The 15,238-nt window shown below is 44.7% G+C and overlaps 1 protein-coding gene across 8 annotated transcripts in view; it reads left to right on the top strand.

The window, feature by feature from the left end:
• Window positions 1–14,972, top strand: part of TNC (tenascin C) — an 84,559-nt gene extending 69,587 nt beyond the window's left edge. For all 8 annotated transcript variants that reach the window (XM_084773666.1, XM_084773665.1, XM_084773667.1 and 5 more), the window contains 9 exons: window positions 1,993–2,112; window positions 3,953–4,096; window positions 4,786–4,916; window positions 7,723–7,855; window positions 8,415–8,566; window positions 9,428–9,524; window positions 10,309–10,470; window positions 12,937–13,100; window positions 14,229–14,972. In XM_084773666.1, the coding sequence (XP_084629792.1) occupies window positions 1,993–2,112; window positions 3,953–4,096; window positions 4,786–4,916; window positions 7,723–7,855; window positions 8,415–8,566; window positions 9,428–9,524; window positions 10,309–10,470; window positions 12,937–13,100; window positions 14,229–14,339 (1,214 nt within the window). In that variant the 3' untranslated portion in view covers window positions 14,340–14,972. The remainder of the gene's footprint in view (window positions 1–1,992; window positions 2,113–3,952; window positions 4,097–4,785; window positions 4,917–7,722; window positions 7,856–8,414; window positions 8,567–9,427; window positions 9,525–10,308; window positions 10,471–12,936; window positions 13,101–14,228) is intronic.
• The last annotated feature ends 266 nt before the right edge of the window (window positions 14,973–15,238 follow it).

Raw genomic sequence — 15,238 nt, 5'->3', positions numbered from 1 at the left:
CTGGCCTCCATTTACTGTGGAAGACAGTAAAATGCAGGGATCATATTGAGTTGAATTGAAACCTTAAGTTTTCCATGTGTTAGTCACATGAGCTGTCAGTGAACTTCTCTGAGGTCCGATTAACTTCTCTGTAAAAATGGGCACAATTCTGTTTCCCTCATCAGTGCTACTTCACCTGTCAAGTCATTCCTTCCCCTCTGTTGCCTGGAAGCAATGTGGGCACCCCGAGAACATGTGCTCCCTCAGATACGGGATGGTGCCAGTTGTGACATTGCTGTTCTCTGACTGACACTTGGTGCATTCATGGCACTGTTGACAAACCCTTTGTATGGCATCCTCACTGCTGTTCTCATCCCCAGCTTGTACAAGTGGCACCTGAGACGTGAGGAGATTATAAAGCAGCATGGCTAGAATGTGGAAGCGAGCAGGTCACTCAGGCCAGCCCTATCAACCATTTTAAAAGGAGGTTATTTTCTTATTGCGATCTAATTTAAGAATAATGGCTTTTATTGTGGGAGAATGAAGTGGAAAATTTCTCTTCAAAAAAGCCTCTGTCTCTAAACAATTTATCCTTTGACATATGGCAAATTGTCCAACCCAGTCCATTCAGTGACCCAAAGAATAGGCCTCCCAGAAATTTTTCAAAAATATACTAACTCCTACAAGAGTTGATAGAATACAATTAAAACATCCCGCCTGGACTCGAGGTCCTGTCTGCTCTCCTCTCCGGCTTCTGTTTTCCCTAAGAAATCTTGCATTCTTGATTCTCCACAGCAGCACACACAAAATCTGGGTGTGCCTCTTCCCAAGGCCTCTTTGTCACCACCACTTAAAGGAGGGTCTGTCCATGTATGACGAAGCAGGGAGATGCGTTGGAGGGGGTTATGCAGACTCCCTGACACCCCCTGCCTCTTAAGCCAGTTCTCTGAGGCTCAGGTGCCTGTGTGTGAGCTGTGCTGATGGTGATGGCTGCCTTCATTTCCTAGGTTGCTGGGGAAGTAACTGAGTGGTTGATATGAAAAGTAAGAGAGAGATGACACACTCAAGTCAACTGTCAAGGGAGAAACTCTGAGCAAGGAATATGCCCCCTTAAAAGAGGCCAGAGATTAAGACCCCCCCCCCTGGACTATCCTTTGTCAGTACAGGTCATTTGAAAATAACCCCTAGGGGCCAAAGCAGTGGCTCATATTTTATGAGCGTTCACTGTCCTTGCAGAGGCCTCAAATTTGAGTCCAAGAAAATCCATACCTGAAGCTTTGGGCACCCGTACTCATATGCCCCACACAGACACATCATTTTAAAAATAAGCATTAAAAAAATTACTCCCAACTTCCAAAATAGCTTTTTTTGTTGTAGTTGGCTTTTGGGACACTCTTACCTGGTTAGCCATCAACTCATGATCCTCCTCCCTCACCCTCCAAGTGCTAGAATTACAGGATGAAAACCTTTGCAGGCCTATCCTTAAGGACTGAAATCCTGAGAGCTTCCCTACCATGCTTTACACACATGGTCTGTTCCTTCCTCACAGTAGCCACCACTGACAACTGAAACCAGTCAAGTGGCCATTCCAAGGACAGCGAGGCACAGGCGAATAAGCCACAATAGAATCTGAGTCCAGAGACCTCCAGGTTATTACTCTAAATATAGATGTCACCTAAAGCCCAGAAAAGCCTCAGACAGTAGTGACCACACAAATCTCCTGTGTATATGCTTACTTATGCTTATATACGTTTCCTTTCATACATTCAGCACTGTTTAGGACCCACCTACCCATACCATCAGTGTAAGCCAAAGTCACACTGAAGAAAAAGCCAGACAGTACGTACTCTTGTGCCCATTTTACAGGTGAGGAAATAGAGACCAAAACTAACACAACCTCAAGGAAGGGAACTGTGCCTGTTCCACATGCCAGACTCTGTATACCCGTGCAAGCAGGTGTCCTCTGATGTTATCCTCCAACATGATGAACCCTTATCCCGTATTTTGTTCTAGCTCTGGATGGTCCATCTGGCCTTCTGACTGCCAACATCACAGACTCAGAAGCCTTGGCCATGTGGCAGCCAGCCATTGCCACTGTGGATAGTTATGTCATCTCCTACACAGGGGAGAGAGGTAAGGTCCTGCCCTATGTTCTCTACACTCTAGTGACGGTTTAATCTTGCTGCAGACTCCTCCTATTCCCCCTTCAGTGTGCCACACAGAGACAAAACTCAGTGGTACCCAGGGAAAGTTAGTGATGCCCTTGCATCTCTCCACACATCCTCAAGAGGGTTGGGAAAGCCATTCAAGGGAGAAGAAGAACATCAGGTGCATCTGGAGCTTCTGCACATTCTGCTGACCGATGCCTCCTCTCCTGCTAGACTCTAGACTAAGTTACTTTTGTCTCTGCTCTGACAGAACATCTGGCAACCAACTTAAGGGGGAAAGGGTTTACTCTGGCTTTTAATTCAAGAAGTTAATTCCCGCATAGCAAAAAATTCCTGGCAGCGGAAACAGGAAGCTGCTGGTCACACTGCACCCGACAGTTAGGAAGCAGGAAATAGGGCAAGCAACAAAGCCTCAAGGCTCCAGTGGCTCACTCTCTTCAGCAGGCTCCACCTCTTCAAGGTACAGGCAACCTTCCCAAACAAGATGACCAACTGAGAACCGCGTTTTCAAACACAAGAATCTATGGGGACATTTCCCATTTGAAGTGCATCAGGAAGAAACAGGCTCCTTTACAAACCTTTACCAAAAAAAGGTTTCCAGAATCTCAAGTCTTAATTAACCAAATGGCATTGGGGTCCTAATGGAAGCACATTTGATTGAAAAAATCTGATTTTTCCCTTCGGTTTGCTACTCATCTATACCAACTAACCCATTGGGCAAATTAAACTTTTGCTGAGACCATCAGGCAAACATAGCCACCAGGAAGTAAATCAAATGCAAATACGAGAGAGGAAAATGCCCTTTTTAATGATAAACCTATTCATATATGTATGATGAGCTAGTCCAGAAAAGATTCTGTTATTTTGTTTCCTAAGTTTCATATTTTGTCCCAGGACTACTTGGCTTTCTCTGACAACAAATATTACATGACACCATAACCCATGACTGGGGACTCTGAAAATCTTAATTTAGCTCTGGCAATGCCCTGTAAAAAGTTCTGCGAGAATGGAGCAAAAGTGGGGCAGGAGAGGGCAGTCTCGGCCATCCACTTTGTTCTTCCCTATGAGGGAATTCTTATGAAACAAGGATGGTGGTGTTGTCTCCCCAAAACACAAGTATACGGTTCGAAGGAATCATGGAAACTTTAGATCAGGAGTAATCAAAAACCTGCAGGGAGAGAGCAGTGCTTGCTCATAATGAGGCAAAATGGCTACTTGTGCAGTTTGCCAGGGGCTCCCCCAGTTGTAACATGTAAAGTGCTGTGCCTGGGAAACCCCAGTCTTAACAAGGCAGCATGGAGTCACCTAGGGTTACAAAATGAATATTTTGGCCAAGGAAATATAATTCTCCCCCATTGGACACGAAGGCTCTTATAAGCCTGAAAGCCATTGTCAAGGTTTGGGGTGTCTATTATCGTCACCCCTCATCCTTGAGGATTCAGTGATCCTTGATTTGGCAGCGTTTGGTATTTGTAAGAGGAGCCGTGCACAAAGGAAAACGAGGGGAACTGAAAGTGACACAAACTAAAATTGAGCCTGAGTAGCCCAAGGCTCGGAGATGTCACCTGTGAGTCTCCTGTATACCACACTGCCTGGGGCACATCTCTCCATCTCTTTGGGCTATTGCTTGAAAAAAAAAATCCAGTCTCTGTAGGATCCCTCTTTTACCATGTGAGGGCTCAAGAGAGAGAAAAGAGTGTGAGTCATCTCAGAATTCAACCCTGCTCTGCTGTGGGGTCACAGAAAGGAGGTGTGTGTACTGTTTGCCAAGAGGTAACTGCCACACGTGTGTGTTTCCTATTTAGTGCCGGAAGTTACACGCACTGTGTCTGGGAACACGGTGGAGTACGAGCTACATGACCTGGAACCGGCTACAGAGTACACGCTGAGGATTTTCGCAGAGAAAGGACACCAGAAGAGCTCCGCCGTCACTACCAAGTTCACCACAGGTACCAAGGCACCCAGAGTGGAAGTCTCCTTTCTGAATTGCCCCCACTCCCAGCCACCCACCTCCCCTCACCAACTCTTCCTCCTTAAGTCATGCCCTTGCAATGTAATGACATCAGTATGTGTTAAGTTCACCATCAAGACCCAAAGAAGCATACCATTTCCCCTTGAACTGAAATGACCCAATGAACGAGAAAAGGATATTTAAAGGAAGGTTTTTTAAAGTGGAAAAACATTCCCTCCTGGCCCTCAACCCAGCGTTTAATGATCCATGCTCCAGGCAGGGAAATAGTTTTTAAGGATTTTTAGGCTAGTTTTCTTAGATGTTCATTGGGGCTTTATGCATTAAGATCTTCTTACAAAGTTTGACATTTGGGGAAGTAAAGGATTGTCCCTCCTGTTGGAATGAGGGCCAATATTAGCACTCCTCAGGCCTCTCAGTGAGAAACAATGGGTCAATAATGATCCTCACAGCTCTGTCTTCCAACTGAGACCACCCAGGAATGTGCTGGCTTAAGAAAATTTGGGTGTCAAGACTCATATAAACACTGTTAGGGGATTGTTGGCTCAACTTCCTCATCTACGGTCAGGTGGATTCTCGTCCAAGGTCATGGTCAATGTGAGGGAAAGGACCTCTTCTTGCTTTCTGCTCTACCCTGCTGATTGGCTTGCTACCTACTGTCTTCTGCAGACCTCGATTCCCCAAGAGAACTCACTGCTACTGAAGTTCAGTCGGAAACTGCCCTCCTTACCTGGAGACCTCCCCGGGCATCAGTTACCGGTTACCTCCTGGTCTATGAATCTGTGGACGGTACAGTCAAGGTATCTGTAAATCACACTTCACTGTGTAAAACATCTGCATAGTCATCAAAGTGAGAAAGAATCACCTGATGCTGTTTCTTCACTCCAATACAACTAGGGACCTTAAAAAAAAAAAAAAAAAGAACAAAAATCGAGTAGGGACTTGATGTAGTACCAGACCTTGTGAGTCAGGCACTCTTGCCCTTCTCACTTTAACCAGACCCAAGTTATCTGAGAGGCAGCCAAGATCAACAGCAGTGTTTTGTAAGACTTGACATTTTAGGGGTTGAGTTCATGGTCATTTAATGTTTCGTTGAGAAAACGCCAACAGCACCTTCTGTGTCACCACCTGACTATAATGTATCTCACCATGTCTTTGCAATGCCACTTGTTAATTCATCTATATCTATCATTAATATTACCTATGTTCTCTCCCCCATGAACTTTTCTATATTTCTAAACTAGTATACTTGCTTTCATACTCAGCTTTTTTCTAGCATTTTGCTTATGCTCTGTGTAGCAGCTTCGCTTTAGCAGAGAAATGCATGTCACTGTTATTGTAGTCTGCAGCTTGCATTGTGTTTCCTCCAAATTTCATTACTTGTGTTGCTGCAGTTTGATCTGGTGTGGTTTGGTTTGGTGTGGTTTGACCCAGTCTCGTCTCCTTTCTTCATGCTAGAAACTTCTTCCCAGTGTCTCATGGTCCTGGCTTATCCTTTCATACTTGAGCCAAGACTAAAGAAGCTGGTTGGAAGTTCAGCAGCACATAAGGGGTTGTCAATGCTGGGGCTGAAGGGAGAGATCAGCTGTGTGCTTGGGAACTTGGGGGGGGGCACCCCATAGAACTTGGACTCTTACTGTGTACAGGCCTCCAGTTAATCTTACACTTCCAGGGTAGCACCTCGACCTCCTCACCAGCTGATCCTGGTGGATGTGAGTTCAGAGCCTCCACTCTAACCCAGATGCTTTAGCATGAACCTTACCCCTGCGTCTGTCCTTGGAGGGGATGAGAAGAATGGGGGGAGGGGATCAAGCTATTTCTCATGCAAAACTTCTAAACTACCTGTAAAGCACTTCTGCCGCTATACACATGCACCTGGAACTTGCTGGATGCTTCGGTGAGGGTTGGCCAGCCTCTGGTGGCTTTGTGCATTCCCGTCATCCTTTAGTTCTCTGCTCTGCTCCTACAAGAGTTGCTTGCTCTACTACATACCTTCTGCCCAGCAAGGTCCATAAGATCTAGCAGCTTCCATTTCCTCCTCCTTCCCCTTCACTTCTGTAGTTTCATTCCTTATTCTTGATTCCCATTTTAGAAGGTATAGAAAACAAATCACAGGACGATTGGTATTTCTGGTCTGCCATGTTTAGCCAGTAGCAGATACTTTTCTAGTAACCTCACACCCTTTCTGCAGTTGGTATACAATGTGTGAATTCACAGTAAGAGCTGAAGCTGGTGGCCCTTAACTTCATGGCCTCGATGTCTATGCTTTTCAGATAAATACACTGCACTCCCAGACCCATAAAGTCCTCTCCAGGTTTGGGGTTCTAGGATTGTGCTTCCCTGGATCACCAATCTTATCTCAGGCTATCCTAGTCACCTGAGTAGGTGACTCAACACAGAAGCACAGACAGAATGCAACTCTAGCCTCAGGCAATTCCGTGAGCCTCACTCCGTTCCTGAGAGTTGATCCTTCCCCAGGGACTAGATCTGAGGGCCACACAAAGGGTCACTGGGTCACTGGCATTGAGTGAACAGCCATGAATCATGAATAAGGTGCTGGGAGACTAAGATGATGTGACACCATCCTCTGCCATCAACACATTATATATTGGGAGCAACTATCTCAGCTCGCTGAAACTCAATTCTCAGACTATAAAAACACACATGATTCACCCCTGATTCCAGTCCCTGGGAAATGAGAAAACCTACCAATCAACTCTGCCCATGGGTTGTAGACATCAGAGTTGTGCTTGGGCTGTAGCATGGAGGTGGGATTCCAGTCTTACCCACCAAGGGCATCGGCTAATAAGGATTGGAACCTAGTGAGGATCTGAGAAAAAGTGGGTCTTCTACCAACTGAGCCCAATCACCAGTCTAGACAGCAACCCAGGGACAAGTCACAAGATGTGTGGGTCACACATCTGTCCCTCCTGTGTAAGGTCAAGCCTTCATTCCACCCTGTCCACTGGGATATTATCATCATCTTCTAACCAAAGAGCTCCTCAGCCTGACTCCTAGCTTCCTAGATATACGTCTGCTCCACTACCCTGTGAGGAATCAGTTCATCTAGGCTGAGGCCCAGGCTCTCAGACTGTTTTCAGTGCTTTGAGAAAGCCCTCTTTAGCAACTGCTGACTTCTATGGTCTCAATGGTTCTTGCCTCTTGTGCAATTCACCTTACCACCATCTTAAGCTTCTTAAGCCTCAACAGTTTAAGCCTATTTAAAAAACCTCTCAGACCTCCCAGTTTCTTGTCGGGATAAGTTCCAAACTGCAAAGCATCCCATTAAAGATGTTTTGTAATCCCTCTTTGCCCTTTCCCATAACCCTGTCGCCACCTGAAATTAAGTACAGTGGAAGCAAAGCATTGCTTCTGCGTCATTTGAACTTCCTATGCCTTTCTGGTCCCAGAGCCTTTCCTTATGCAGCATCCATAAGGAAATCCATAAGCATCTCAGACACTCCAGATATACACACAGAATATGGCATGCTGTAGGTACTGGGTGCTTTTTTGTTGAGTGAATAAATGACTGCACGAGCCAGTGAAAGGAAGCATCTCTACTGTGGGACTATTTGGGAGCAAACTGATTCTTTCTCCTGCCCACAGGAAGTCATTGTGGGGCCGGACATCACCTCCTACAGCCTGGCAAACCTGAGCCCATCCACCCACTACACAGTGAGGATCCAGGCACTGAGTGGACCCTTGAGGAGCAAGCTGATCCAAACCATCTTCACCACAAGTAAGGGGTTCAGGAAAGGACAAAGCCTTAAGGTCTGACCCTATGGTAGTGAATCAACCTTCCACTTCCCCCTCAACTTCTAGTCTACATTTTTTCGAGTAATAAAAAAAAAATCCCTAAAAAGTATCAATTCCCTACTAGTGCTTGGAAGCTTGGAATGTGGATGTGTGCAGGAGGTTACAGACTTCCTGGTGAAAGGGGAGGAATACTACCTGGAGGTCATCTCGATCCAGTCCCCCACCTTCATCACCTACTAGGTAGCACTTAGAAGTCACTCAGTGAGCTTTCGTTTCTTTACAATGTGGTCAAAACCTGCTCCTCCTTCACGTGAGAAGCTGAGGTCTTGTATCTGAATTGCTAGCTCAGTGTGTTGCTCTTATGCCATTGAGGTTAACATAAGCTCCCTCTCCTTCAGCGTTAGGGAGTACAGACTTAGAAAGGCAGGGGCTGTGTGCCTGTAGGAACCAAGCCACTGCTCAGATGAGCTGCAGACTGTTCTGGAAGAAACTACCCCTCTCTCATGGCTCCCACAGACACTCTTTCTCTCTTCATCCTGCAGTTGGACTCCTGTACCCATTCCCCAGGGACTGCTCTCAAGCAATGTTGAATGGTGACACCACCTCCGGTCTCTACACCATCTATATAAATGGTGACAAGACCCAAGCACTGGAAGTCTACTGTGATATGACCTCTGATGGAGGTGGATGGATCGTAAGTGCCATGGTGGATTCCAGAGCTCCTTGACCGGGGGCTTGGGTCGGAGGAAATGGAGACTGTCCTCTCCTCTCTGTTCACTCTAACATACACGTGTGTAAGACTTTGCAAGGTAGTCCTTGTCATAGGGAAGCCCTTCATAACTGTCTATTTAAATAGAAAGTGGGAGCTAGAAATGTAGTCTACTTCGTAGATCACTTGCCTGGAGTGTACAGATTCTGAGTTTGAATCCTCACCACTTCAAAAAAACCAAGCAGATTGGTAAATGTCTCGTTCCATTCAGGAGATAAAGGCAGAAGGATGAGAATTTCAAAGTCATCCTGAAATATCAGTTTGAAGCCATTCTGGGCTATTTGAGCTCTAAGAGAGAATAGGAAATAACTGTTTTACAATTTATCTCTTCTGTCCCTTTTCAAAAACTTTGATATGAGTGACAGTGACAATCAAACCTTCTAGTTATATTAACTAGCACTGGCTGAGTAGTTGTTACTCTTTACCTGGCATGTGTCAAGAATTTCAGGATTTATTTCAATTCCACAGCCATATTGGCTGTACAGGATATATTCTTTTATCAATAAACTGTGCAAGTTATTCCTCCCTTCAAACCTCTCCTCCACTGTAAACATTGGTGTGATGCATCATTGTCACCAGCACTGAGTAGCATTTTTCAGTCCCTAGTTTTCAGAATACCTAGACTGGGGTGGGAGAGGGTAGGTGCCAAGATGTGTTCAAAGTCACAAGGTAAATAAGCAATGAACAAAGCTGGGGATAAGGTTCTTCCCTCAGGCTGATGGTCCTCTTTCCAGAAAGACATCTTCTCTTCCCTTCTATCACTTAAGTGTACCCACATTGTTGTAGGTTTTCCTGAGACGCAAAAATGGACGTGAGGACTTCTACCGAAACTGGAAGGCCTATGCCGCTGGCTTTGGGGACCGCAGAGAAGAATTCTGGCTTGGTAATTTATCTCCAAAAGTCTATGACAGATATACCTATTTTTGTCTTCCTGGTCCCTCGCCCTACTGTAGTGAGCAATGGGGAGAGGAAAGGAATTTGGTGGGAGGCACAGAATGTTGAGATAACTGAATGCTCCAGGTCATAAAAATGAAAGTGTTATCAAGCCAGGCCTGTGAATCAGCCTTGCATTAAGTCCGTTATGGAACCAACATCACTGCTGTCATGGACTGCTTCCCTCTTGAGCTCCAGACACTGAGATGGCTTTCATGGTCATACTCTCTCACCCAGAACATCCCTGCAAAGAACAGAATTCCTATCTTGCTCATGAGGAAACAGACCCTCAAGGAGAGTGTACGATTTATCGATGGTAGTCTAGCCAATGGACAAAAACACTGTAATTCAAAATTTCCCAAGTCATTATTACACTGCCATCATCTCAGACACTTTCTGGCAAGCTATATGGAGAGAGCATTAATTTCTGCTCCATTGTCTGAACCTGAGATTTCCCATCCCAGCGTTTTCCATTGCTTCACATTGGTTAGGAATTTTAGAGTGTAAAGGTCATGTGCCCGGACTTACCATAATACAATAGGAAGTTGATAAGCAGAGGTGTTGAACTACTTTCTTCAGAGGCTCAGAGACACAAGAATTGTTTTGCCTGGCATCATGCCAGCGAAGAGACAAGGTTTCAAATCCATGTCTGTGTGACATGTCCCATTGTTGAGTGTTTCCCCGTTGCCTCAGTCATCTGTGCTTCCTCACCAGCTCTTGCCTGTCATCCACAGGACTGGATAACCTGAGCAAAATCACAGCCCAAGGACAGTACGAGCTCCGGGTGGACCTACAAGACCATGGGGAGTCAGCCTATGCTGTGTATGACAGATTCAGTGTGGGAGATGCCAAAAGTCGCTACAAGCTGAAGGTAGAAGGATACAGTGGAACAGCAGGTATGAGATAGCTACACGGTGAGTCTCTGAAGTCACAGGAGACTTCTAGTGGATTCCTTAATTCACTCTTCTGTGCTTCTTCCCTTCTGATCCTTCCACTTACTTGAATCAATAAATATTTGAATGTCTTCTGTAGTCTGAGCCAGAAAAGCTACCGTTAGAAGAGTTGGAGTCAACATCTGGTCTCTGAGATGTAGAGCAGGTCAGGAACCATGTCAACTCTGCTTAAGTTATAATGACTCTAATTTTTTTAATGTGTTTCTGGGTCTTTTTTAGTTAGTAGTTGTAGACTGGTAGGAAAATGGTCTTTCAAAGCCTCTGCCTTTCCCAGAGCCTCCTCGGTGCTTCTCTATGATGGGCATATGATGTCTCTGAGGATCTGCTAGTGTGTGAATTCTGATACAGTGGGATGTCAGGGTGTGAGGTTGAGATATTGTGTTTACTCTAAGTTCCCCCGTGATGCTGACATTCCTGGCATGGTTCCTCTCTTGACTGGCTGTCAAGTGACCTTTTGTCCCTCACCTATATCATAATTCCAGTTTTGAAAATGTCTTTGTCTTGAAGTGGCCTCTGTGCAGCTTTCTGGCTTTACATTAGAGGAGCAATGAATAAGGAAGCCATTCTTAGCATGACTATGAGGTAGCACAGTCCTTTGCAGGGCTGCCCACACTGGATCCTCATGTTTTAGGAAAATAATACAAAGATAAGAAAAATGGCTCATGAAAACTCAGGTATTTTCCCAGATGCAACAGCTCACAGAAATAGAAATAGCATGAGTGGTGGTGGTGGTGGTGGTGGTGGCGGCGGCGGTGGTGGTGGTGGTGGGGTGTGTGTGTGTGTGTGTGTGTGTGTGTGTGTGTGTGTGTGTGTGTGTGTGTGTATGCCTGGAGAGCAGTAGTAACAAGGAGATACCAGGTCAAGAATGCAGACCATCTCATGTAAGCCATGGCCTCTTTGGGTGGCCTTATGGTGTGCTTATGAAAATGGGAGAAAGATTTGTGACCCCTCTGAGACTTCCTCCTGAAAGGTAAACATCTCTACTTCTAGCAGGTGCCAAGGCCAGGCACAGTAGAAAATGGGCACAAAGCTGCTTTGAGAGGAAATTTAGTATGATGGAAGAGAGATAGTCAAGGGTGGAAATTATTTCAGTGGTTATATGCCTCAAAAATTATCATCTGACAATAAATACCTCTTTAGTTGAGATCACTTCAAGAAGGAAGGATCTTATTACATGACAAGAAAATCCACTAACCACCAAGAATGTGGCTTGTGTTCACTTTACATTTCTGATAAAGGAGAAAACTGTGGTCTTTCCCTTCACTCAGGGTATCCTTTTCAACTTGTAACTTCCTGCATGCTTTGATGGTAGTGCCTCATGGGGAAGCATCATCAATACCTACCTGCTCTCTGTTTGGCATGGGTAGCATCATTAGTTAAATGATCCTGAGGTCCTTTGACTGCTTGCTCCAAGATCTCAACATCAAACACCTGGCTGTGTTAGAATGCTTGCACACAGCTCTGTGACTTGGGAGTAAGAAGGACCCAGAAAATATTCCCAAGGAGCACTGTATGAAAATGAGGTTCTTGTGTAAGAATCAGACAACACCAGCCTAGTAAACACTCTTTTATAATGACTATGTGATGATACCCAGGCTATCTGACAATATTTAGTGACTGAAGATCTTAATTATGACTGTAGCCAGATACCTTTGTATATGAGAAACATGCCCACTGTTGCTATTTTCATTTGGTTTGGAGGATTTTATTGGCACAGAATCTCACTATGTAGCTCATGTTGGCCTCAAACACGTGCACTTCCTTCCTGAGCCCACCCCACCCCATGCTGGGTTTACAGATGTTTACCACCATGCCTAACTCACACATCATTATTAAATGCAAATTTATCACCTTATCCCTATAGGTCTTTTATGCAGAGGAAATGTAGACAAATGATAAACAACAGCCCTGGGTGTTTGTATGCCACTCTCCCTGTCCAGAAAAAAAAAATATGTCATATCCACCATTAGACCAGCATTGTGAGTCAGACAGAATCAAAGGGGTGGCTTCATTTTATAGACGAGAAAGCTAAGGTTCAGAGGAGCCTCAGCATGTGCCAGGTCACAGTTAGAAAGTCAAAGAGATTGGACTTGAATGAAACCTTCCAGAATCACCTGCAGCCTCCTTTCTTACCATATAAAAGTGTTACTGTCAGAAATAAGTATAAGTCGTGGGAATGACATTCACATTCATGTCCCACACTTTGATCTCTCTCTCTCTCTCTCTCTCTCTCTCTCTCTCTCTCTCTCTCTCTCTCTCTCTCTTTGGCTTGAGCTTTAGTGCCAGCATTCCTAAGGATCTTTCCATTGTCTCCTTTGGTTCTGCTCTTCACAGCCATGAGAAACACTTCAGTGGTGGTTGTTGGGGAGTCTTGATTCTCCTCTCTTTCTCTCTTTTACTCTCAATCAGGTGACTCCATGAACTACCACAATGGCAGATCCTTCTCCACCTATGACAAAGACACAGACTCAGCCATCACCAACTGTGCTCTGTCCTACAAAGGAGCTTTCTGGTACAAGAACTGTCATCGTGTCAACCTGATGGGCAGATATGGCGACAATAACCACAGTCAGGTGAGTAGTCTGACAAGGCCAGAGAAGTAAGATGTGAGCAAGAGAAGGGCACTTCCATTAGAAAATGTATTATCTTCCAACACAGTGAAAACTCTCATGGACATGGCAGATCAGCTAGGAGAAAAACTAGTACATATTAACTCTTAAAGAGCCAAGGGGAATCTCTGTCCAAATAGGTCATACATTTAGAATTTTCCCCATAGACAAAGTTACTCTTAGAGCTCGGGAAAGCTGATGATAGTGAATGCCTAGTGCCCCCCGACCCCGCTGCCTTTTCCCTGAACCCCATACAACTCTAGTAAAACTCCCACCATCCCAGACTTTTGAGCTGAAGAAAAGACACATTACACGTAGTGAAACTGAAGCCCCCAGGACTTGATCACTTGTTCAAGACCCTTTACTTCTCACTCAAGCGTGTGTTTGTGTGTGTGTCTGTGTGTCTCTGTGTGTATACATGATGTAGGGTGGTACATGATGTATGTGTAGATAGCCTTGTGAAGTCTGCTGTCTCCTCCCACCTTTACATGACTTCTCATGATACAACTCAGGTCTCCAGGCTTAAGACAGAAACTCCTCTATCTACATGTCGAGGCATCTACTTAGCCCTCACACAGGAGTACTGATATGTACTCCTAACCCTGCATGTCAGGCTGCAAAGCCTGTGTTTTACCTATATTCCTTTTTGTTGTTCTATGCCAAACACTTAGTAAAACTTCCCCAACGTAATCCTAAGAATTAGAACTACACACACACACACACACACACTGCACCTAGCTACTCAGGTCTATAACCTCATCATGACCTGCATTCTTACATCTTTTTCTTAGAAATACAAGTTAACGTCAGCCACCATTTTATTTCAAGATGGCTGCCCAAGGCTCAGTGCAAACCTGGATGGGTAAACAGCTTAGATTCAGTTGGATCTTTTGAAAGTTTTCAAACACTGGCCAGCAAAGATAGAGTCAAGGGGCAGCTGTCTGTGAGATGCCAAGTGGTTCTAAGTTAAAAAAAACAAAGTCCTTTTTGTTTTGATAACTAAATGATAATGATCCGCAAACCTGATTCCAAATGGAAACTAACCCAGATGGCTCTGGTTTTTGTTTTTTGTTTTTGTTTATGTTTTTGCAGGGCGTTAACTGGTTCCATTGGAAGGGCCATGAGTACTCAATCCAGTTTGCTGAGATGAAACTGAGACCCAGTAGCTTCCGAAATCTTGAAGGCAGGCGTAAACGGGCTTAACTTCTGGGGACAATTTGGTGAGAGAGGAATGGGGCCCAGAGAAAAGAACAGATTTTTTACCAAAGCATCAACATAACCAGTCCAACGGTGAAGCCATCTTTGGGCATGTGGTGTGCATCCAAGCAGACCATGGATCACTGAGGCACTGGCACAGGCCCCTCTGCAGTTACTTCCTTTGCACCAAAGACAACAGTCTGCAATCAGTTTCTGCTTTCTTATTTGATCAAGCGAAATCTCCTACTGACAGCAACACAGTGATTTTTATTTTCTTGGGTGGCTCTGGGAATGGGAAAGGGGTAGGCTGGCTATACAGTGGACATAGTCATTTTAGAACCAGCCATATTTTACACAAAGCTGTATAATTCATTTGTTATTGTTTGAGGTAGCAAAGATAAAACATGTGTCATTGGAAGTTACCCCTTGCCCCCCTGCCCTGTCCTTTTGTACATTTCATACAACTGAAGCCAGAAAAGTGACACAGTTTAAATTTCAAGGACATTAATATTATTAATATAATAATGGTGGTGGTGGTGGTGGTGAAAACTGAGGACTTTTAAAGAGATGTTCCCTTCCTAAGTGCGTCTGAACAGTACCTGATTGTATTTTTTTTTAATAAAAGCACAGTACTTTTCAGTTTGTCTGTTATTTTGATTTACACTCTCAAGTCTGAATTTCACCAGAACCAGTGTATCAGAACAAAGCAAGGAGTGTTTGGAAGGGGAGGGGAAGTGGGGCACAGTGCTCAAGCCCAGGGAAGAGGAAAGAGAGAGAAGACACAGAGAGGGAAGTAAAGCAGAAGGTTGAAAGAACATACACTCGAAGATCTAGCTTCATGCTTGTCATTTTAATGATTGCACTTTTTCTGATTTATATTGTAAAGATGCTCCAGTATCCAGTTT

This window comes from Acomys minous, assembly GCF_964271855.1.
Source record: "Acomys minous genome assembly, chromosome: 1".
Taxonomy (NCBI): Eukaryota; Metazoa; Chordata; class Mammalia; order Rodentia; family Muridae; genus Acomys; species Acomys minous.
Note: the sequence above shows the minus strand (reverse complement) of the source record. Positions and strands in the feature narration are given on the sequence as shown.